The 25,853-nt window shown below is 37.1% G+C and overlaps 1 protein-coding gene across 1 annotated transcript in view; it reads right to left on the reverse strand.

The window, feature by feature from the left end:
* Nucleotides 1-7,215: 7,215 nt before the first annotated feature.
* The window catches only part of ift172 (intraflagellar transport 172), a 51,928-nt gene continuing 33,290 nt past the window's right edge, over nt 7,216-25,853 (reverse strand). The window contains exons 29-48 of the mRNA XM_042504048.2: nt 24,549-24,665; nt 23,276-23,418; nt 22,817-22,910; nt 21,650-21,714; nt 21,197-21,377; nt 20,884-20,993; nt 18,795-18,924; nt 17,471-17,569; nt 17,179-17,288; nt 17,014-17,077; nt 16,412-16,498; nt 14,839-14,955; nt 13,778-13,888; nt 13,491-13,610; nt 12,945-13,040; nt 12,677-12,736; nt 12,162-12,260; nt 11,155-11,308; nt 10,158-10,249; nt 7,216-9,346 (exon numbers count right to left, since the gene is read on the reverse strand). Of these exons, the coding sequence (XP_042359982.2) occupies nt 9,257-9,346; nt 10,158-10,249; nt 11,155-11,308; nt 12,162-12,260; nt 12,677-12,736; nt 12,945-13,040; nt 13,491-13,610; nt 13,778-13,888; nt 14,839-14,955; nt 16,412-16,498; nt 17,014-17,077; nt 17,179-17,288; nt 17,471-17,569; nt 18,795-18,924; nt 20,884-20,993; nt 21,197-21,377; nt 21,650-21,714; nt 22,817-22,910; nt 23,276-23,418; nt 24,549-24,665 (2,139 nt within the window). The 3' untranslated portion in view covers nt 7,216-9,256. The remainder of the gene's footprint in view (nt 9,347-10,157; nt 10,250-11,154; nt 11,309-12,161; nt 12,261-12,676; nt 12,737-12,944; nt 13,041-13,490; nt 13,611-13,777; nt 13,889-14,838; nt 14,956-16,411; nt 16,499-17,013; nt 17,078-17,178; nt 17,289-17,470; nt 17,570-18,794; nt 18,925-20,883; nt 20,994-21,196; nt 21,378-21,649; nt 21,715-22,816; nt 22,911-23,275; nt 23,419-24,548; nt 24,666-25,853) is intronic.

A 25,853-nucleotide genomic window follows, 5' to 3' on the forward strand; every position in this document is an offset into this window, starting at 1 on the left:
TGCTTGAAAAAGAAAAATCTTTTTTTATGTTGTTTTTTTTTTTTAAATCCAGCCGCAAAAGAAGGACGGTCCGACCTCCGCATCCCCCGCATCATCCCTCCGCTTCCTCTGCATCCTCAGCATCCCTGCATGGACCTCCAGAGGAGAGCACCGCGGACCAGGCTGCGCACGCGAATCAAGCCGGGTTAAAGCGTTCTTTCACCGGACGAACACAACCTCCTGCATCGGTGTTTTTATGGAGGTAGCTGCCTCATTAAATATACGCTGATGGTTAAAAAATAATACTTAAAAAAAAAAAAAAAATAGAAAGCTGCGCCATTTATCCTGCACCCTGCCCCTGAAAGGTATTGTTGCCCGGTTTTTCCACACATATGTACAATATTTGCTCACTTTTTCATTTTTTTAGGCCCTGCGGTTTTCCATCCTTTCATGTGCGCTAAATGTGCTCGTGCAGCAGCCGCAGTGTGCTCGCGCTCTGCGGAACTTCTTATTTCTGTCTCTTTGATGTACGAGAGAAAGACTGCACACAGGATACACACCCAAACATAAAATGCATCTGTGATATTTTACTCTGATAGTGCATGGTGTATTATGGTACTGCAACCTCATTATTTATTAGGCTGTGTAATTTATTATGATGCAATGTGCTGGGCCCACAGAAACACTCATTCTGTTATAATTTGGATATGATAATAATGTGTGTGCTCGAGTATTGCAGAATTTTGCAGGCTCTAACACGCACGCCCGACCCCCACAAAGGCAGCCATCCCCCCCCCCCCTCCTCCCCTCTGCATTTTAGGCTACATGAGCTATCTGGGTCATTAGCATTTCAGCGGTTAATGAGGCTGCAGATGGGTCCTCCCCTCTGCCGGAGAGCCGTTGAGCAGTACAGATGCTGCTGCTCCATCTAAAAAGCAAAAGATAAAAAATATAAAAACATTTTTTTAAAAAAAAATGCAACATGGCATGATGTTTTTGGTGCTGTCAGGGTTGTGTACCTACTCATGTGGGATGGGGAGTAAAAATCGCAGCAGCAGCTTCCTCCCCTGCAGCTGTGTCATTAATGCAGTGGTGTATAAGAACGTGCATTATGGCTGCTGCTGCCGGATAATGGAGGATAATGCTTTAATGGTCCGCAGTGCTGCTTAAAGGACCATACCGGTATTTTTTGTGCCTTATTGAACATTGCATCCTTGCATCACATTTTATAGTTTCCTCTGCATGCTGCATTATTTCTTCATTATTTCTATTTTACAGTTTTCCAGAATTGTTTTTTTTCACTAATTTCACTTTAAAAAACGCGTTGCAGAGACTTTAATCAGGCCATGCATGTCTGCTTTTGCATGAGTTAAAATTGCATTTGCATATATGCAATTAGAAGTGTTGGGAATCTCAGGTAAGAATACACACGATTTAAGGGATAATATAGAAAATAGATTTCTGGGACATAAAATAATATTAGCTTGATTCATGTGAAATACTGACACTTGGACCTCCACGGGTCTCTGGGAATCCTTAAAATGCAGCAATCTGAGATCACAATTTGGTTCAATCGCTCACAAATTAACTTTAACATGACTCTTAATGTAGGGATTATTCTGTTTAAAGGGTTTATAAAGCAAGCCAAAAGGTGAAAGTATGGCCTTAAGTCTCTACAAATTGATTTCAATTGCAAAATTAGAAATGAATGGAAACCAGAGGCCATGTGGATGCTGCAAAAACATATTCATGGACATATTTTAAACATGCAAAATGCTGGTATTTTTCTTTTTAAGTCAGCTTAGTTACCACTCAGTAGTTTTATCTTTAAACAGTCAATACAGCCAGTGGATATATGGTGGTATTGTCAGTTCTGACTAGAGCCTGTCCCAGCATGCAGCCTGTGTGTGGAGGTCAGCAGGACATCCTTTACAGTTTATCTCAGGGCCGACATTAATTCACACAGGTACACACACACACACACACACACACACACACACACACACACACACACACACACACACACACACACACACACACACACACACACCTTGAAGCATCTTTCACACTCCTGAGCTGCTTGTCTGTGTATGGACTGCAGGAGGAGACAGAGCACCACACAAAAAACACAGAGGGGTGACAGAGCATCTTAATACATCATGGATTGTAAATTACTGTAGCGAATAACATGACATTATACAGTATAATCAGCAAATGTGTTACTCTATATACTGTAGTCAATGAATTTGTTAGTGTAGACAGTATACATGATGTGCATATTTGTGTTATTCTAATGTTTATGTGCATTTTATGAGTATGCATAGTCATGACGAATAATCTGTGTAGTACAGTTCACACAGTGATATAACCAGTAATCAATGCTTTGGCCCATACTGACAATACTAGGTATATTTATACTTACTAGAGTCAGTAAACGCAGGCTTTTTTAGCCCATAAGAGATGTCTAAGCTCAATATAGTGGAATTTGCTCATGATTTTCTTTATAAAAAAAAATGCATTAAAAGGATTTGAAACATTTCTTCTTTTATATGTTATCAACATCCCTCAGTGATTTTGATTTTAAATGCAAATAAGAATAAAACGAATAATTGCTGAGATTCTCATGACAACAACAACTTGAAAGTTGAGAACACTATTGTAAAGGATACAGTGTGGTGTACAGTGAACAAAGAGGGTGAATATAGAGGTATAAAGGGATGAAGTGGGACTGAGCAGCGCTGAAAGAAATTTTAAAAAAGGGATAAAATGAGGGCAAAAAAATGAGACAAACTGAAACAACAAAACAGCAACAACAGAACAATTGGACAAAATAGCTGAGAACGATACAGTATGACAGATCAGGACACAGCGGGAGGGATAAAAAGTAGAGGATTATGGGTCGTCTCTCATCGTGTTCACAGCGGACCTTGATTTAAATGTCCATACAATTAAGGCACGCGGTGAATGCCAAGAGAGTGGCCTAAAAAACAACACTGACCTCAGTGAACAGAGAGTGTAAAGTCTGCCTCTAGTGGTCAAATCTAACATCCACAACTGTCAGCTTAAAATAGACCAAAAATACAAGTGTATTTCTAAATCATCATCATGGCTGGAGCTTGATGAAGTACCACTAATGGTCACCAGATGGTGCGGCAAAAAATTATTCAGTAATGTCAATACTTGAAAAACAGCCCAACTTCTTCCTTTGAGAAAAATACATATATAAACCTAAGAAATTTGGGTCTTGTCAGTATATTTTATCTTTTTAAATGTCTTTGTCTTGTTATGACTGTTTGGTATGTGCTGTTTGTGTAATTGTATGTCTAATTTGTGTATGAACTTCTTGAGCCGAACTGTCTGAGGACGCAAAATAAATTTTAGTGTAAACTGACAATAAAATGATATCGTATTTGTATTGTATCATATCGTATCATATTGCACAGTATTATTATTATTATTATTATAGTGTCATGAATGTAAAAGAACTTAATGTACAATTTGGGATGTGAAGTTTATCAGCAGCTAGTCTTAAAGTTTTAAAACTTCAAAATGCAGTATAGCTGACTGACTTTTATCATTAGCAATTGAGTCAGCATACATTAATCTGGTCCTCCATTAGTAACACAATGATACTTTCTTTCTTACCACCACGTAACTAAAAAACACAGTCAAATAAGTATGTCTTGAGCTCTGTAAGAGTATAAAATGTTGCTTCATTCACCTCTCTTCTCCATCGCTGTTTGTTTCTGCTCGGTTGCTTCTCACTTGCATCACCCTCCTCAGATCAGTCTCCCAAATCACGAGAAATCCTCTCTTATTTGTAGTCTTGCAAAAGAGGCCAGACTCTCAGGACTGCCTGACATGCAGGTCGAGTGAACATCCTCACTGGTTCATCTGATTAGTTTGAGATTTTAGATGTAGATTAGAAGTAATGATGGGGTAAAGCAAAGAAGAAAAAAAGGTTCTGTACACAGCTGGAGCTTTTAAGATAAAATACACATACTTACCAATATATCAGTCATATAGCATTAATATTACGTTAATAAAAATAAAAAGCGGATTTATTAAAGGTTGGAAAATAAAGTGAAGATTATGAGCAAGTGAAGATTTATGTACAAAAAGCTACACATATAAATACAAAGACTATAGAGTAAGTTAGTGTAAATTGTCTAATCAAATATGTAGATTTCTTCTTCTACTATAGGGTATACAGTTAATTACTTAATTCTCTTTTTTCAAATTATGTAGATTTTTTCTTTATTGCTGTCATCTCTGTCTTCTTTTATAGAATGCAGCAAATTACTATAATTCTCTTTATTCAAATACGTAGATTTCTTCTTCTCCCCCCCTTCTTCTTCTTCTTTAGAATATAAATGTAATTACTGTGGATTCTCTAATTCAAAAATGTAGATTTCTGCATCTTCTTTTTTTATGGAATATACATTAAATTATTGTAAATTCTCTTCATTCAAATACGTAATTTTTTTCTTCTTCTTCATCTTCTGCTTCTGTAGAATAAACAGTAAATTACTGTAAATTATCTTTATTCAAACATGTAGATTTCTTCTTCCTCCTCCTCTTCTTCATTTCGACGAGACGATAATTTATCAAACTGTAAATTCACAAACAAATATAAACAAAATGGGATTAATCTATCTGAACTAAGTGAATTCTTTAAGTCAAATGCAAATCGTTGGAAAATATTTTTTAAAAAGTCATTCCAATGTCTCCCGAGCATATCTTCCTATTACCATAACTGCATTTCATATATTGTCTTGTGACAGACGTCTCAACATCAGTAGCTCTGTCCTGATATGATATGTGGGCTGACTTCAGTACACGGTCTATTCTAGGTGAGCAGTGTAGGTGAGACATGGAAACAGCAGCAGAGCAGAAGTGACCACTTACTAATGCATTTTCCCCAAACACACAGGCTTTTATGGACAGGAGGCAGTATATAATGTGTATATATATATATATATATATATATATATACACACACACACACACACACACACACACACACACACACACACACATACTGTATATTGTAAACATTTGGTTTGGTTTTGTGAATTTTGTAAATAAGGTATTGTTGTCTGTTTTTATGGCTCAATTGTTTTTCAATTTGTGTAGTAGAATTACAAATTGATCTCTGGATCTCAAGGTTTTACATTTTTTTCTATTTTTTTTAACTGCAGGTCATTGACATCTATAAATAACTTGAAATGTTCTGTCTAGCATAATATTATAACATTTATTGGTATGAGCCAGTGGGAACATTTAGTGTGTATGAGATACATGATTCTTACAGAAAGAGGGCAGAAAAAGTCAATATTATCTATTATTGCTCTTATGCTCTTAAGATTTTTATCAGTCAATGTGATAATCGTTATGTTTACATTTTTACGTTTTTATTCACTAAATGTAAGTAATTTTTCTGATATCACAATGTACTGATTATTGAGAAAAACTAAAATGATCATGAGGGAAATTAAATTATTTGCAGTTTAAAATTAAGTATGGATTGATAATGTATTTATGTATATATGCCCTTTTTTATCCCAATGACCTCATGCATATATTTGTATTATAAGTAAATAAACAATACAATTTTAATACATTTTTTGCAACTCTCTGTTTCTTCTTGTTGTTTTGCAGGTTACTTCACTGTGAATAGTCTGCACATATTAACTTTTAAGTTAGAAAAAGATTTTGATCATTAATGAAAAAAGAAACTATTTGCTTCAAGTGCTAAATCAGACAGAAATATCAAAATGGAAATTCTCCGCTATGTTCACCAGTGACTCACAGGTAGTGTACAGTAAATTTACAGTTTTTTCCCTTAAAACAGCTGCCAAAACCAACATTAAATCCCCTTTTCCACTGCACGAAAAACCTGCTAACATCACTAATATATGGCTTTTTAATGAAATGCGAAGGTTAACATTGGGAATTTACACCCAGGTCAAATAACTCTGCTGAGGCCATGGGTATTTATGGCCTTGGACTCGGACTCGGCATTGGTGGAAACACAACACTGGGTGAATACACTAATTTTAGCCCTTTAACCAAGGGGATGCAATGACGCACTAATACAAATTAGCATCTGTCTCCACCCAAGCAGCCCTGAACCATCGTTACAAACTAGTCTGCACCACGTCTGAAGAGAGACTGAATAAATCAGAGATATATAAAAGGGAAGGAACCAGCATAAAGTTTTCAATGGTCGTGTACACAGCTCCGCTCTACTGGCAATGGAAAAGGAGTCTATTGCCTACATTTGGCGGCTTTACCCTTGTATGAAAACCTGTGTACACATGCTAATATTGGTGAAAAGGGGGTATATGAGAGCAGTGACAGTGAACAAGAAGAGTGAAGTTGCAGCCTGACAGCTAAACAATGAGTTGAATCTCACTGTAAAGCTGAGGGGAGCCTGACCTCATGAAGAGTCATCAGAAGTTGAAAATGTGAATTTGTACAATACTTATAACCAAATAGAGCACGTGAATAAGTCCTAAAACCAGCAAGACAGTTAGTGTTTCAGCTCTCCCTTGTCTAAAAGGTTTTTCTGAATGAATTTTTGGTTAAAAGCCTTAAATAAGGTCTAGCTTAAAAGATTTTCAAAGTTTGCACTACAACATAAAATATATCAGTAAATACCCCACTGTGAACTGTAAAGCTTTTATGTGTCTTAGAAAGGCGGTAGCTAACAAACAGCTGAATCAGACAACAAAAAGTCATCATGCTGAAAATGGCTTCACAGCCTCGCAGCGGTGAAAACGCGACTGCAGTGTTTGTTTCTGGCCTAATGTTAGCTTTTTACTTCTGATGATTGCATTCAGGCTTAAAAATCATCAAAGTGGTATTGATTTGTGAAGATTATCTTGCTAAACAAAATGTGTAATTAACATAAACCTTTGTTTGCCACAGAGCTTATTTTCTGTAGTAACTAAAATTCAATGGAAAAATCCCACAGACTTTTTGTTGTGGCCTACTTGCTCATTGGCCTTCAGAAAACAAATTGACTAAATGTACAAATCAGTAGCCCAATATCAGGACACAGTTTGTAATTTAAGGAACAGATTACAAATTTTAGGGAATGATTTACTTTTTCCTTTTGACACATACTGGTCTCCACATAAAGGAATTAGACTCAAAATTACTTTATAAAGACTACAAAATCGGCGCATTAAAAACCAATTATAAGCAGCACTTGGAAAATGCATTAAAACGTTATTTTCTTTTTACTTTATTAAACAAAATACAATATATATCAAACACACGACAAAGGCATTGCCAGAGATACCGGCTTCTGAAACAAACAGAGAGAACACAGCTCATTTCAGATATTAAATAGTCCCTCTAACTGCCACTAAAGTACCAGTCCACCCCTTTAAAGTATCACAACATCTGCTGGAGTAGAGACTAATTTGTCAAAATCAGACAGAAACCTTTGGCATTTTTTCAGCGATGCCACCCTGAGAGAAAGTCTTCTGATGAGAAGAAAACATAGACGTCAGATGAGATTGGAGGAATGTGTTTCCATGGCCACGGCTCAGGATAAACTGACCAGCCAGAGGACAAAAATAAAGTGAAAGCACAGGAAGTTAGTGGGAGGTTCATGTTTCCCGTCATCCTCATATAGATGATGCAGAAAAAACGCTCCATTGTTGTCCAAAAACTATTTAAAAAAAACCAAACACATCAATGCGCCACACTGATGCACTGGGTGAAATGTTCCTTCATTACCATGAATACACACACAAACACACACACACACACACACACACACACACACACACACACACACACACACACACACACACACACACACACACACACACACACACTGGAGTTAACTCTTGCCTTAGTCCCACAAACACCATCCCACTGCCTCAAATACTCACTAGAGCACAAAATGTGGATTAATCCACCACTGAAAATAGTCCCCAACAAATACCTTCTTTTCCGCTTGTTTTAGTAACGTTTGATAAAAACGACAGTGACCACCTTGAATAACCAACTAGCGGTTGTCCTCAGCAAATCAAGTCAAGTTGCACTTACGGTTTACGTTCATGTCTGTCATCTTCCCCCCATCAGATCAATACAACAGCACAGTTTAAAAGAGGGCAAAATGCCATAAATGCCAAAAAATGCCATTACTTCATAGTCTTTTTCCTGTTAGACATCTGTGTGAAATTCATATAAATTTTTGAGTTATGGCCAAAAATATGTTTTGTGAGGTCACAATGAACCTTTGCGCTTCGAACACCAGAATCAAAACAGTTAATTCTTTAGTCAGCGTGTATGTTTGTGCCAAATTTAAAGAAATTCTCTCAAGGTGTTCCTGAGATACCATGCTCACGATGGACAAGGTCACACTGACCTTGACCTTTGACAGACAATTTCCAATCAGTTTATCCTCAGCTCAAAGTGGAAGTTTGTGCCAAATTTGAAGAAATTCCCCCATGGTGTTCTTGAGATACCATGCTCACGAGAATGTGACTGATGCAAGGTCACAGTGACCGTGACCTTTGATCAACGAAATCTAATCAGTTCATCCTTTAGTCCACTCAAACATTTGTGCCAAATTTGAAAAAATCCCTCAAAGCATTCTTGTGATGTTGCGTTCACGAGAATAGAACGGACAGACCACTGGGAAACACAATGTCTCTGGCCACAGCGAAATACATATTCTGCTGTTTGTGACCTGTTTTTAAAGATTCAAATCTTCAGCAGGAAGCTCTGGGCTCCGGGCTGAGAGCTCATTAACTAAAACAGATTTTCTCAATCAGAAAGTACTGAGGGATTAAGGTCAGGTCCAGGCTAATATTTCAACAACTTTGTGTGGGTTTATTGTCCGAAATGTGAGTTTACAGTAAGGCTGATTCTAATAGTTTTAATTTAAATAAAACTGATTAAAATGTGACTCTTTTTAGGAAAAAAATAATTACTTGAAAATGAAAAAAAGGAATTTTTCACAGGATTACACGCCTGAAAGTCCAGAGAGGGCTTTGAAATAGTATTGTAACAACCATGAAAGTTTACAGCAAATATAAATAAAAAGTGGAATAAATAAACATAAATTTGGTGGCTAGTAAAAAATAAAGAATTTTCAAACGACACGGCACAGGAATGACAGGGCAATGGAGAAGGGAAAGAAGAAGAAGAGAGGCAAAAGAGCCTGGATAAATGGATGAACTGTTTCAAATCTTGCAGCCATAGATGGAAGAGTGGAACAAAATGGAAAATAGCAAACGCACGTGTGTGTGTGTTAGTGGAAGGAGAACCCAGAGGCCGGCAGGCCACCACACCACTGGCTGATGAACTTGAGGACGTCCTGACACTCGGGACTGTGAGTGGTCTGCAGAGGAAGATGGACATAAACAACGACCAATCATGAAACAGATTCAACATAATCCGTTACTGCAGCAGGCTGAAGGCATAAAGGTATGTGTGCGTAGGTGTGTGTGTGTTTTGTGTAGACCAAAGATAATGATGCTGCGATTAGTTGACTGCTGAGTCACATTAAATCACTGATGTTGAGAGAGATGATGAAACTCAGTGAAATGAGTTTGGCTTTTGTAAGTGAGATGTCAGACAACTTCCTCTGTGTGTGTGTGTGTGTGTGTGTGTGTGTGTGTGTGTGTGTGTGTGTGTGTGAGAGAGAGAGTATAATAGTGTTACCAAAGGTCTTCTGTCATTAAACCATACTGAAAAAGCACACGATACCAATAAGACATCTTGGATTCCGCTGCTCTTGTTTAACACTTTAAAATCTGAACAAAAAGGGCTTTTTTTTTCAAAAACATGAAGGTAATGAGCAACTTCACCAGAAATGACCCAAAATGAGGGAAACAAAAAAGGGAAATGCCCTGAAAAAAGTGCCTTTTTTTCCTGGAGCCTAATTCTAAATACATAATTATTAACATACATTTCTTTTCTCCCCTTGTTATTTGATAATTTTCTATTGATTCTTTCTCTTTCCCCAAAAGCATGTAAAAAACATGATGACTTCCCTCTGAAATTAAGTGGTGTAGACAGACAAAGTGGTGTGAAAAGAAAAGGCAATGAAGTGTAAGTACCTCAAATTTGTACCTATTGCAAGTACAGTATTTGAGTAAATATACCTAAATACTTATATATATTTTATGGGGTTCTCTGTCTGTTCTCACCTTTATGGCCACGAGGAACTTGTTCCAGTCTTTCTTGTTGGCGGCTTTCCCCACGGACGAGAACTCGATCTTATCCCTCAGCACAGGGTAGCCTGGAGGCAGGAACACTGCATGGTGACTCTGTGTGTGTGTGTGTGTGTGTGTGTGTGTGTGTGTGTGTGTGTGTGTGTGTGTGTGTGTGTGTGCGCGCACACACCTATATTCAAGCAGCAAACTGGGAAATCAACACAAGCAGCTGATATATATATATATATATGTATATATATATATATAAATATGAACGATGATATATGCTGCTGCTGGTAAAAGTTTATTTTATATCATATCAGTTTATATCTATTTCAAATTCGAAATGAAACAAACTGTCTCGCCTATGAACACAGACTTCAATAAAGATTTTCAAAATAAAAGCACATCCAGCAAAGAAAAAAAGAGTAAAAATAAAGTGTTTTGAGATATGCTTGTTTAGAGAAGAAGTCTAGATAACTAAACAGACAAATCAGAGTGTGACTATATTCATCAACAGGAAAACAATTAAAATTCTAGCAAGATAACCAGGGAAAAGTTTTGAAGTTTACCAGTATTTTTGTAAATGGAGCCTTTTGTTTAATATATTTTCTATGTTTTTATTTATTTATTTAGTTTTGTTATTTTTCTTACAAAAAACTTTATATTTGAAGGGTTCGTTTGCAAAAACAGATCCCTGTTTTTATATATTTTCCTAAATCATGTTTGTTTTGTTTGCCATCCCAGGAATACCAATCAAACTTGCGTTGGGTTGTTGTTAAAAAGACATCTCATTTTCCTAAATCATGTTTTTATTGTGCACTCAAAGGGAAAATCAATCCAATGGGGTGTTTGTTTTAAGAATGGCTTTTATCTGTGTTCGCAAATGAACTTTCCCATTTTGTATCTGAACTCTTTTCACTCTTTGAATTCAATATGAGTCTATGTCTGTGCTTGTGTTTTTGTGTGTGTGATTGTGTGTGTGTGTTACCCGTGAGGACACAGGGCAGAGAGCGGAGGCCAGTATTCACAGCCACAAGCGAGGCTTCGTACGAGTTTCTCTCATCACGTGGAAGAACCTGCTCCAACCGGTTGTTCATGGACACCATTAGCACCCAATCACGGATCTGCTCCCGCTGGGCGTCCTGTAACACACAGAAAACAGAGGAACAAAATTCAATGTTTAGATGATTCAGTTAGCTATGACTCTTTTAAATGCGATCAGGAATTGAGTTTGAAACCATTGTAATGAGGAACTCAATTAATCGGTTCAATGATTTCTAATTTTTTTCAAAATTGTCCACCCAGGAGTCCAAAAATACAAAGATATCAGATGATATCGCTGCTGTTGGGCACAAACCTCCTATCTCCAAAATTGCTGTTTTTCAGGAATTAGAAAACAGTGTTTTTAAAAGGATCCAATGGAGATAGGAGGTTTAGTCACAAACTTTGTTATATTCATTTCAGTGGTTGGGAAATGGTAAAACCAACTGATCGACATAGAGAGCGACCAATAGAATTCATTTATAACAAAGAAAAAGAGTGAAAAAGTGAAATGTGGAGATGTGAGATTTGGCCCAACGACAATGATATGTAATTTACCATGGTAAAAAAAAAGCAAAAAAAAGCTGCAAATCCCCATGTAAGAAGCTAAAATAAAAAATGTTTGCATTTTTGCTAAATGAACGACTTCAGGTTGAGTTGCCAAGTGTTGGAGATATCGGCTGTAAAGTCGTCTGCATTCTCGCCAACATATAACTACGGTGAGTGGCTTCTGGTGCTGAAAAAGATACATTTGAAACACTCAACAGCAATGTCTATTTTCATAAATCATGGCACAGTTACTCAAAATAAACTACAGACCTTACTGTGATCCGTTTCATATGGGAACTATTTTCTGTATATTGAACTAAATCTGCCAACCGTGTCTTTGCACCGAAGGACCACATAGTGTCTGGTGGGATGTTTAGGTGTGCGTTTGACGGAAGGATGTCTTACAGTGACACAGAGTTTGGTGGGAACCGGAACCTCATAGGGAATGTCGGTGTCCAAAAAGTCGGAGTGGTCCAGACCATCCAGCGTTCCCTCATCAATCGCCTGGAGACAGAAATCATCCAATCAGTAATTATTCTTACTGACCATAAAATACTGGATCTTTTACTTCATATGATATACAGTATTATTGGGGTGGCTAGGGTTTGTATCTCCACCATTTTTTTTTCACTTACCGAGTGTCATTTTCATCAATTTAAGTTCTCTTTCAAATCAAACATCATGACTGGCAAGTTTTGTTCTTCTGAATTTCTATCATTTTTTTGACACAATGATTACTGAGACCACTGCTGAAAATTGAAAAAAAAACCCATTTAATATACATTAATTCACACTGATACTACCACTGCCACTGCTGTATTTGGCTACAGTTTTGCACATTGACAAAACACAGTGCAACCAAATACTACATTTTGAGCTAGTCTCGTTGTCTTACAGTTGAGTTGTGATAGTTTACTCACGTCACACAGATCCAGGAAGTGATTGAGGAAGACAAAGGCCATGTTCTCCCAGCCGACGTCCTGCCAGGTAAAAAAGAAAAACAAAAGAAAAACAAGTATAATAATTAAAATTTCAGAAAGTAAAAAAACACAGTAGGAAGAACATCTTGAGGCCATGACCAAAAATAAAACTGAACTGAAAGGAGCATTTTGTATCATTTAATGTAAATAGACTCCAAAAATCTGATCTAAACACTGAGAAGAATCTTCCTCTCAGTGGCAGACTCACCCTGCAGGCCAGGCCAGCCTCGTAGAAAGCCTTGTCTGTAGGAACGAGCTCAGTGTGACGCAGCAGAGACACCGACAGCTTGGCTGCAAGACTGACCTGAAAATGCACAGCAGAGGAAAAGATGGTTTGATTTGAAAATTAGAAATAAAAAGTCCAACTTCTCAGCTGTCACTGCTGGCTGTGGAGGATAAAGTGGAGAGTTTTGAGTTTGTTTTGGAACAGTACAACATAAAGGCATTGCCTGGTGTTATTTCTTTTACTATGTTAATGATTTTATGACTCATTGTTGTTATAAAATGTACCAGTCAATGTTGAACCTGGTGGTCAGATTCATTATTCCTCACAGCATGTGACCATGTACACAAAGAACAAACCAAAGAGAAATACAAAAAACAAGAAGGAAAGCCAACTTTTAAGATCAGAGATAATAGATAAGAATTTAAGAAAAGAATTTAATAAAAACTGAACTGACACCTATCTAATACATAGGCAAGTAAATTCAGCTAAAAGGTCGATATAAGGTGAGTGTTTCTGTGTTTCGTGTACCAGCTGCTCGGCTCCCTTTGCAGCTGATCGCGTCGCGTAGTAGTGAGCAATCAGCAACATCTGCTCAAAGTCTTCATGAGCCGGAGAGTTCGCCTCGGCCGACCTGGACATGTTCTCGCACTGACATCACACACACACGACACAGGCAATCACAAAAAGTGGACTTACAGTTAGTCCAATGGTTGCGGAATATCTTCAAAAAATTTTCATTAAACTGTATTAAAGAATTGCAGGAGTGAACACATTTTGATTTACACTCTACATTACTAGATGCTGTTGTGATTTACCAGCTGTAGCAGGAAGTCGCGGAGGTCGGCCCACATCCTGTAAGACTCCGGTCCGTCGGTGTCTGGAAGATTAATCAGGTCGAGGAACAGGCGCTTGTAGATGTTGAAGTTCTATGAGTAAAAGAAGGTGTAATTAATTAGTTGGATATTTTAAACAAATATAATGAAAACCGGCCGTTAAACAAGAGATGACCAACATTTCTTGGTATGGATGTGACTCCCATGAATAAGTTAAAGAAGATTTGCTTCCAGAAACACAATCAAATGTTTTTTCTTGCCCCACTTCACCAGACAAGACTGGTTCATGGCTGGCTTTATTTTTTACAATCAACAGGTCCTCACATAACGAGATGAATCAATAACTTTAGGCAAAGATAAATGTTGTCTAAGTTAAACTAAAAAGGTAATACCACACTCCGTACTATTTAAACCTTAACATCTTTCATGGCATTTTGGACAGTAGGCTGACATATATGCGCTTGTGTTTGCAAGAAACTGAGTGTAAGCAGTTTCCAAGTAATAAGGAGTTAACCCTTTGAAACTTGGATCAACCTCAGTTTTCTTGTGTTGCATTCACATGTCTTTCATAAGCATTTAATCTTCTGAGCAGTTGGTTTACTTTATTTTGAAAACATGGAAAAAAGCCAATGAGCAACTTGGCAAGAAATGTCAGATAAGTTGCAAAAAATTAGTAAAAGAAAGACAAGAAAAATGACCTGAAAGAAGAGAGAGAGAAAAGTATTAAAAAATTAACAGAAAAAAAACTAGGAAGAGTTCAAAAAAATCTGTATCTATAATTACAATAATTATGCTTTTAAAATTATTTAATAGAAAAGACATCTATTTTTTAGGGTTTATTTTCAGGTCATTTCCTTGTTTGTTTGTTCTTTAAATATATCTTCTTTTATGAGGGATTTTCAGGAAATTTCCTTATAATTTTATCTAATTTCTTTCCAATATTTTGGGTAATTTCTAGTAAAGTCACTCATTTGCTTGTTCTCATGTTCTTGAAAGGAATCACTTGTTCAGGTTTCAAAGGGTTAAAGTTGTGTGTACACTACCTGAGGGTTGGGTGGCGCTCCGTGCTGTATGTAGAGCTGCAGAGCCTTCGTAGCGTCTTCCTCCTTGATGAGGTGTGTGGCGTAGAGAGCGACGTACTTATGGAGGATCTTAAAGTTCTGACAAAGACACACAACAGGGATGATTATGAACACTGACATCTACTGCTGACATCGTTTTATGTTGTTTCTATTCAGGGAAACTTTCCATACATGCAGTTTTACTCAAAGACTCAAAGGCTGCAAAAAATAATGGACGTAGGTACTGTGACATCACCCACTGGATTGTGGAATTCATGGATGTATAAAGAGAACTGGATAAATCGTTGGAGGCAGAGCCCCATTAATTCCTGTGAATATTGCTCAGTGGTGCATAAAAGCCAAAAAAATTACACCTATTGGGTGTAAAATTACCCACATCTTTCGCATCATAGAGCCCCTACAGCAAGCACACTAGAGACTTTTGCTGGCTGAGCAGCTAACTTGTGGTTTAGCCCTCCGCTAACCTGAATGATTATAAAATTATTTAATCTTGTGGCATTTCTAGACTTTCCAAATGTTATTGGACGTAATGGATCAAATCCCGATGGTAGAACAAGACGTCTCTTTCACAATGTAAGTCTCTGGGGAAAAGTCTATGTTTGGCCCAATGGCATCACGTGACGAACCCCCAAAAGTTGTAATTTTAATTATGTCAAATTAGTCTCAAAGTCTAACGCTGTTTCTGGGGACATGCTGGACTCCCATTTTGAAACCTCAAAATTGGCATTTGTACTGTTAAATTTCTGGAGCCAGAAGTGATGAGAATCGATCATATTTGAACAAGAGAATGGTGCTAACCCTGATGCTAGGTGCAAGGTTGGTTAGTACAGTACATTAGTACATTGACAGACAGTCCATGGTTAATTGTGATAAAGCTAATGCTAATTTTTTGATGGCAAAAACAGGTGTAAAACCATTGAAACCAAATGTACTCACCAGAATGACTGAACATCTGACTCATTAGAGTGTCTTTTACTAAAGCTAAATGCTGAACAAGACTCTTATTAGGCAACTAAAACGTTACAATTAACTTTCATGAACTGAAAATACACGGTAGCTACATCTATGAATCTGGGGTCACACGATAGTTACCTAACCGACATTATTGCTGTGGTAGCCACACAACTAATGGCACCTTAATTATATATAACAGGTGAGTTACATAAAAATTCATCCCCATACAATTGTCATGAGCGTTGTTTTTTTTTTTGTACCAGGCTATAAACATGTTTATTTCAGCTGTAAAGTTGGGCATTCTAACATACAGAAGGTGTCTACGGGGATAAGGTTGATCTATGAGTCAGCCTCAAGTGTTTATTTGAGTGCAGTTTTTGGCACTTGAGTGTTGGATTCATTTTTCAGCCTCGGAGGTTGCTACTTGATTTTACTTCACTATTAATGGGAGGTTTTAGTAAGCAATACTTATTTATTTTAAATAAACATCTTGTCCGTATTCTAAACTTCACGTTTAACAGGTTATACCTTTTATAAAATAAACAGCAGAGGATGGTTGATTGTGTTGTGTGTTCAGTACCTGTTTAGATGCTGTATCCAGACATTTCTCCCATTGGCCTCTTTCTGCATACATGTCCAGCGCTGCCATGACATCCACACCCACCAGCTACAAAACACACACAGTAAAAAAACCCAGCTTTTTTGGTTCACAAACGACAACCTGAAACTCGTCAAAGCAATATTTCCTCTCTTGTTCTTTGTTCAAAGTGAACTGTAACTTTGCAACTTTTACTAAATGGCAGCTTCAAAAACCTTCGAATCGTAATGAAATGCTTTGTGGGGATTTTAACAACCAGACACCCTGTAAATCTCAGTAAAAAGTACACAAGGAACTTCTTTTTCTGTGGCAACCTTGGACCGATTTTACAACAGGGATGAAATGAGTGATTTTTTTTTTCTTTCATTCATAGATTGATTAATTTCCAATGCAATATGATGATTTACTTCCACTGATTCTTCCAGGCCACATCAGTTTGAGTGATTAAAGGATGTCTCATATTTTGCTGATGGTGGCTTTTTTTCCCCAATCAGGCCCAAACTTACAGCATTAGATTGATAATATCACTATATTTCATTAAATCATGTTAAATCCAGTGTGTAACAGTGTGTAAATGTACGTACAGAGTCAACTTTGCCTTGGTTCTTAAGGTGCTCTTTGTATTTCTGGTCCACATAGTCCTCATACCTGCCAAAGACATCGGAGTGATAAGATACAGCAAATAAATTTACCATCCTCAGCCCTAAATATAATGCACTGTATGTGTGAACGTGTCTGTGTCTTTAAACCTCGGCTCCATCTCCTTGGCGACTCTCTTGGCTTTATTCCACTCTTCGCCCTCGATAAAGACATCGATCGCCTCTTTGATAAGGTTCATATTAAGGTAGAGATCAGCAGCCTTCAACAAGAGAGCACAAACAACACAACAGGAGAAAAGATGGGAAAATTGCTGAAACTGTTGCATAAAACCATGTTTGTAGCGATGCATTCAAGTTCTTTTTATTTAAAAGGTTCAAACAAGGTCAACTTTTATAGTGTGTGTGTGTGTGTGTGTGTGTGTGTGTGTGTGTGTTCACTCACAGCGCTATACTTCCTCAGCTGTGCAAGTCGTGGTCCGACCACCTGGATCACCTCAACCGCTCGATCTCCACTGAGGAACTTGATGGACAATTCTGCTGCCTGGAAACACACACGGTATGAAGATTAAAAGTTTCTGAAAACTGTCATTTCCAGAGACAGAACAAATTAAAATTATTAATTTGATCCCATATCATAATGGGTTATAAAATGTCGAGAGAATTGTGAATGTGTAGCACAGCTACCACAAACAAACCCTTTCTTACTCTGATTCTTTAGGCAGTTAGTGATAAAAGTATACATTTTTACAGTACACATTTTAGAAAGAAAGGTTTTTACAGTACCATGGCAACATTTTTTTTACATTACAAAAAGCCATTCTTGTAATTTATTTAATAGAGTTGTTATTTTCAGTGACGATTAATTTCTCAATTATCTTTTTTTATTTATCAATTAAATGTACATTTGTGTCAGTAGGTGACAACAACTTTCATTTTGAAGTGGACTGCTCTTTTAAAGACCGTCTTATCTGAAATTGTGACCAGAATCTGACACTTTTAAATCTCCTGTTTTGTCCAATCAGCAGTAGAAAAACTGAACCATGTAAAAGAAAAAAGAAAAAAGAAAAAAAACAAGAAAGCTGGAAGCAAGCTGGAACTGAAGGAAAGTGTTCAAATTGTTGGCTGATCAAACAAGTGAAACTAATTTTAAAATTAGATAAAATAATCAGTTTAAGTTGTTTTATTAAAAAAATAAATAAATAAGAAAAGTGACACTCTCCAGATCCAGCTTTTATATTTTTTTAAAAAATAATTAAAGATTTAAAATATTTGCTTTGTCCAATTAGCAGGTCAAAACCATTTCCAAACCAAATCAATTTTCTTTTTTTGTTTATCATTTTTTTGTCTGATTAAACAACTTACTTACAAACTGATTATATAATTCTCAAAACTCATTGCAGTAATCAAACAAAAATGACAAAATTTCTCCAGTTCTAACTTTTCTTTTTATAAGAAAAAGTCTGAAATGAGCAAAGAAACCAAATATGACTATGAATATATATCAACATAGTGTTTTAGACATGGAAAGAAAATGTTGCTAATAATTTAGCCTTCTGCTAACCGCAGCCAGAAGCCCACAGCTGCAGCTTTGAGTTCACGTTCATGTAGCTCACATTATCTAGAGCCTTGCCACAGACCACCTCACTGGGAGGAGATCGAGCAGCATCTCCAGAGACAGCCCCGAGGTTGAGATTCATACTCAGCCCTATTAAGTAATAAAATGAACTGCATATGTGCTCACTGGACCTTGTAAATCTGTCTTTTACCTTCATCCAGCACTTTTCCATCAGGGCAGTATTGGAGTCGTCTTTCACCTTCAGGTAACACTCCACGGCCCGGGAGTGTTCACCCGACTGCTCCCACTCTCTGGCCTGTTCCAGCAGGCCCTCCACTCCCCTGAAACACCAAACAAACACACAGAGTCACATATAAAACACAAACAAATGCATTTCATTTGAGGCTCATTGACAGACTTCTGGATATCTTGGCCAGTAAGCAACAAAATGTCATCTTGTTTTAACTTAAATTTCATTCATATCGGCATAAAGTGAAACACAGTCTTGTAAATCCAAGCTTGAAGAGTGCAACTTGCAAGAAATTAAGAAACATGAAGAAAATTTAAGATGATAAAGAAGAGATATTACTATGTGCAAACAATTTAAGGGGCAGAATTAGTTTCATGTACACATCTTTAATCACCAATGCTATTTATTTCTCCCCTTCTTTCGGGGTTTTCATCTTTGTCTTTTTCATCGCCTCACTTTCCTCTAAGATTAAAGTTGCGTGCATCTATTATGGTGGTGCTGGTCTGCAGATGCCTATAAGAAACAGGAACGTGTGGACTTATCTGGAGTCTGAGCTGTAAACTCTGCAGGAATAATTCAGTGTTTAACCCTCACTTCCTCACTCGTCTCCATTGGTAACTTTTGATGTTTTCTCCCACAAGTCATTAAAGAGGGAGAAGCGGTGGGAGGAGGATAAGAGCTGCGTGCTGCCAGTCTGCCCGCTAACGAGCTATTTCTTGTTGGTACTTTCAATTTGGGATAATACATGAGCTGTGTTTTAATAAAGCATCAAACTGACTCTTTGTGCATAGATTATACTGGTGGGTGAATGGGGAGAGCCTGTGAAATGTTCATAGTGGTTTCCCGCTGGCTTTAAAGGGATTTTTTAACAACATAACAGGTCAACAAAATCTAATACAATTTCTTAAAATGATGCTCCACATATACCAAATCTCTGATCTCTAATTATGAGTCAAGTTAACGAGGCTTTCGACACGCTGTTGCCACTGTTGTAACTAACCACTGAGTTACATGGGAATGAAAAAAAGAAAAGATCAATTAAAACACAATTTTAAGGCTCTCTTGAATACAATGAAGAAAATGACCAATACAAAAAAAGAGGCCTGTTGATCTGGGGTTTTTTTTGTCTTAAAGGGATACTTCAATCAGCTTTGTATCATAGCAATATAGGTAGTATGTGTAAAAGTACTGTGGTAAACTTCCCTGAAACTTACCACTTCCTAGATCTCTCTGCTCATCTCTAAGCTCAAATAGCATCATCTGGCAGATTTTCAACGGTTCCATCGCTCGAACTACAGACCTTGGCATACTTGTATGCCCGCCACCACAAACACAGAGTATAAAAGCGGATCAAGAGAGAGAACAGACCCTTTTCTCTTAAACTCAGACCAAACTCCCTGTATCTAACTGTAAAACTTATCAGTGATGATCAAATTTAAACTATGATTCTGTAACTGTATATCTCAGTTATCACCTAAAAGTCTTTATAAGCATATTTTAGCACACACAGCGGATCAATAGAGAGACCTGCCTCTCTCTTTCTCTCAAACATGGATCATGCCAATCAAAGGGCAAACCAGGCAGTGCTAATCCAATATAAACCAAGATTCTGTTAGGCACTGCCGAGCTGTAATGCCAGAGTTTGTGAACAGGAAGTTGGCACCGTAGAGGCTGAAAATACTTGGATAAAATGGAAAAACTAAGCAAAGCCAATCAAATATAAACCAAAATTCTGCTTTTCACTATAAATCTTTTCAGAAACATATATTAGTGCACTGTTGAGTGTAATTTGAGATCGCCATATTGTTTCTGTTTTTAAATGGACAAGCTTCCATTATGTCACCCACCAGTGACAGTGTTTATTGGTCCAGACTGGCGCAGTCCATTCTGATCATTGTAGGTTATCTGTCTCTTAAGCAAAAGTTAATATTAAAGCCCTTTTTCTTTGTTTTCTCTGGTCATGTAGCACCAACTTCCATTTCTCTTTACAGCATAGGAAGCCTAGTTTTATTAAAAAAAACATATTTTCAGCAGTAAAATACTTGTTTACCTGATCCCCTTTTTGGAGGTCTCCCTCTCATACTCCTCTTGAAGCATGGATAGCTTGTTGGGGAGATACTCTTTACAGATACGCATGGCATCACTCCACATGTCTGCACCCTGATAAATACAAATTTAGAATACATTAAAGAACTGACCATCAGGCAGACAGTTAAAGTCTATGAGTTTGATTAAACATGCACTGTTCAATCAGCAATTTTAGACAAATCTCCTCTGTAAAGTTAAGAAATAATTTCTGCTTTGAAAGTTTTGTAACTTTTTTTCTTGTTTTATTCTGAAGCCACTTTGGCTCTTATAGTTACCTTGTAATATTGAACAGCGAGTTCAGGTCTCTGGGCTCGTAACAGGAAGGCTTCAGCCTTCTGGAAATCTTTCTGTTCAAAGCAGAAGTTGGCTTGGCCGACCAGGATCTCAGACACACTCTCTGGATCGTGGCCCTCAGCCACCCGCTGCGCACTGGCCCAGTCCTTGTTGTGGACATACCTAGAGCAGTTCACACACACACACACACACACATGCTCATAAAACAATATAAAAATACCCAGAAGTTTTCAGAAGCAGTTAAAAAAAGTGTGGAAATGGAACATGAAAAGTTTGGTATTTCCTTCTAAAATGTACCTTAACTTTTGTATTTTAATTACGTGGTAAATGTACTAAGTAATGTTCCACTTCTGATCTGCACGTAGACATAAATCTCCTCCTAATGCGAAAAACTGCTGATGAGCTGACAGTAACACTGAGCTAAATATACTCACATGCACACAGCTTCTTTGGGTTTTCCTGCTTTGATGAACTCAACCTCAGCCTCAGGAAACTTTCCCTGGAAGATGAAACAGTGACAGGATATCAGGATAAACACAACATATTGTACATGACATGCAGTCTAGTAGGGCTGTCCCGAATAACATTTATTGGCTTCCGGAGCATTGGCGGTAATCAACGGCGCATATATGAAGCTTTAACCAGGGGACAGGTTAACATAAACTTAAAAAAATGTTAAAAATATCTCACAGGATACGAGGTACGATGAAGACCTGAACACACGCTTTATTAACAGAGCCTTTTCTTTCTGCTAAACAGCCTTGTTTTGCATTAAAGTCGGATGCAGTTAAAACCACCAAATAGCTAATAGAACAATGAATGAGCATCCAGAGAAGAAACCACAGAATATTTTTAAAAAATAAGCATGTAAATTATGGACGATTGAAAGAAAAAAATATTCAAAACATAAAAAAAAACATTAACCACTATTTAGGCAAAGAGTCATATGAAAAAAATCCTCAGAGTATGTCAGGAAAATGATGCAGTTTTTATATAATCTGCTTTGGAAACCACTGGTCTTAACCATACTTAATAACAGGGAGCATGTGCAGAAATTCAGTAAACAATGATTATCAGCAAATGATCAGATTTAAAGAATTTATGACAACAGAGGTATGCTGAGCTGTTACTAACTTTGTTGAAAATGAAAAATCTAAATTAAATCATGTTGCTATTCTTACTCATTATTCCCCAAAATAATGAGGAAAAGTTGAAAAAACATGCATTTCAACAGTGTATGACTTACTGTGTACTTGTACTTCTATTTCAAAGGAAAAACACTGTAGTTCCACAGCTACATTTGTCTTACACATGTTAGCCCTCTGTAATTCAGATTTTACTAAAAGAAATATAACAATCAAAACAGGATGCATTTTTAGTCATTAAACTATTCAGCATCACATTAATAACATGAAGGAACATAACACAATAACACACAACAATAACACACCTACACTCAAACACAAAGAGATTCTGTGTTTTTGAAGATGACGTGGTGTGTTGAGGTGAGATTTAAATAAACACACAGTGGGTTATCATACGGAGGTACAGTATGGACAGCAGGTATGTTACTGTAAGCAGCAGGACTGTGACAGATTTACCTCGTCTTCCAGGTACATGGCGTGTTTTAAGTGGATATCAGGAATCTTTTCCTTACACGAAAGACGAGCCAATTCAAAGGCAAAGTCAAAGGAGCTGGGGAGTAAATAAAGAGTAAAAAAACAAATCGAGTTTAACAATACAATAACTGTCTGTGGGATAAAAAAAGTCATTTGGAAAAACACTTAGCATGAGCTTATTAAAACCAGCAGGCGGATACGCTAAGGGAACACATTCTGCTGCAGCTATCAGCTACAATACACACTTGATAAACAGTATTTTTCCCACATACTTAACAGTAGTTCATACTTTTAGGGACTATGACCTGAAAATGAAAATCATTATTGAGTCCAGTAGAACTGATAAAAAACTCTAAAATCATTGTTTGACTGACGATGTGAGTAATTAAAATGACTCAAATAGGTGTTTGTTGTCCGTGTAAGTTTTGTGGTGCAGCTCACAAGTTATTTGAAGCAAACTCGATGGCATGTTCCAAGAGGCCGAACTTGTTGAGCAGCTTGACGGCCGCCTCTCCTCCCAGGCTCCGAGCCCACAGGTAGGCCACCTGCTTCTGGGCACCAGCACCTCCGTGGCTCTTAGCCACCTGAAACATGCATGTACAAGTATATGTGTAAATATAGGAGTCCTGTGGCTCCCTAACACTCCTACTACACATCATCCCACAGAAAAAACATTTGATAGAAGCTATTAAGTTGCACTGTGCTCCCAAACCAACAGAAGCAATAAACACTGTCGACAGAGAACACACTCTTGTAATAATGCTGCACCCATGAAGCCCAACCTCTCAGTAAACCCTAAATTTTTCCAGTACACTATAATGTAGTTATATACAGCAAAAAGAACAACATCAAGTGTTTGTTAATTAACAGTATTTGCCAGGAATTCTGTCTCCTGTAAGGACATTTTATATAAATACAACTGTTTTTTACTATATTGTCACTCATTATGTGTTTATTTAGCAGCTTCCACTTCCATCATGGGTGCCAAAAGGAGGAATTGCAAGTTATTAATAAATAAATTAACCCTTTGAAACGGCAGAAAATTGGCTTGATTTCTTTGAAAAACATGGAAAAAAGGCAGTAAGCAACAAAAGAAGATATTACCCAAAAAATAACAAGAAATTAGTAAAAAATAAAAGAAAATTAACTGAAAAATAGAAATGATTATTATCATTACTATTATTATTATTATTATTATTATTATTAAATAAACAAAATTAATGTTTTGAAAGAAAGAATGTTTTGAATGAAAGAAAATGGCCTAGGGAAAGTGCTTAAATTATTATAATAATTCCATAACCTTATTTCAAATATGTAACTATGATAATCAGAAATAATTTTTTCTCTAGCTTTTTTCTTCTTTTTTTCCCCCGGACATTTTCCCTTAGTTTTTTGAAAATAATTTTCTGCATCAACTTATTTCTAATTTTCTACTAACTGCAATTTGTGGAACATTTCTTATCAAGTTTCTAACTGTCCTTTCTCCATATTTTGGAAAACAATGCACCATTTTGTTTAGGCTTCAAAGGTTTAAGTACTTGAGACAGGTGTGTGAAAGCAACACTAGAAAACTGATGTCACCCCAGGTTTCAAAGGGTTAATAAACCTTAATAAACCTGTAATACGGTGTGTTATGAGATGAGATGAGGTAAGCTGAGATAAGATGAGATAGGATGAGATAGCGAGCCAACAGCACAAATGTGTCCGTACGTACCCTGTATGCATCCTCCCACATATTGCTGGCTCTGTACATGTGGACTGCAGCTTTCCACTCTTCAGCCTCCATGAAGTGGTACTCTGCCTCAGAGAACCTGGATTCAGCCTCCAACTCCTACAAGAAACATTTACACCAATACTATCAACAAAACATACATCAGGTAGAGGGAGGCCTCACGAAACAGCAATGACCCAGCGCTGACAATCGACGAATCGAGAAAAGAGATTAAAAAACATGGATGTAATCGTGATAATAATGCTGATGAATACAATTCAGGTCTCCTCAGCTGTACTTTTTCTCAGAGTGTGACACAGCAGAAAGGAAAACTGCTGACAAAAGCAAATAAAGCCTCTTGATGATGAAACTCTGTTGGATTTCTTGTGAATCTTTGCTGAAACTATCTGGAACTTAATAGGGACTTAAAGTCTCAGAGCGCCTGTATCTAGACACAACTTAAAGGTCAGTGCTGGAATGTAACTAAGTACATTTACTCAAGTACTGTACTTAAAGGGAGATTTTCCACCAGCTCTGTGTCATCGCAGTGTATGTGGTCGAAGTCAAACACCTCTCACTGTGCACACACCAATGACATCACCTAAGGTACCATTTTATGCTACATTATACCAATACTGCCAATGTTGTACTTTCTACTCCATGACATTTAACCGACCGCTATAGTATATATTTACTTTAAAGATTGAGATTAATACAAAAAATACAGTCAACAAAAAATGGTGATCAAAAAATGGCGGTATTATTACAATAGACGTATGTACGGAAAAAAAATAAATAAATAATAGTGATCCACTATCTCAATGAAAAAAAATTATCCTGCCAAAACTTTTATTAGAAAGACTACCCTGAAAAAAAGGATTTTCACATATTCTTAAGTTATAAACACAGGACTAAGGCTTACCCCAACAAGTCAGAGATTTGAATCATCAATCTACTGAGATTTTTTAAAACTTTTTACACTAGTCGCTGTGTTGTGCAGTGTATTTCTGGGGACGTTTTGGTCTCCAAACTTTGCTGCGGAGTGAGTGCTCTTGACTGTCACATTACTCTTTGGTAAAAGCTGCAGCAGACGCAATGCAGTAACACAGAGGAAGAGACACTCTGCACTGTGAGACTCTGAGATAGCATTACCTTCTCTTTTCTCCAGAGAAGTGGTGAATTTACAGCTCATGGCATCTTAATATGACACAGTCACTGGCTTTTGCTTAATGCAAAAAATGTTGTGCAATTGCAATCTGTTGTTAGCCGTTAGTTTGTTTATTATATCACATGAATACCACTGTCACA

Source organism: Plectropomus leopardus, chromosome 16 (genome assembly GCF_026936395.1).
Source record: "Plectropomus leopardus strain MGB_pleo_1.0 chromosome 16, ASM2693639v1, whole genome shotgun sequence".
NCBI lineage: Eukaryota > Metazoa > Chordata > Actinopteri > Perciformes > Serranidae > Plectropomus > Plectropomus leopardus.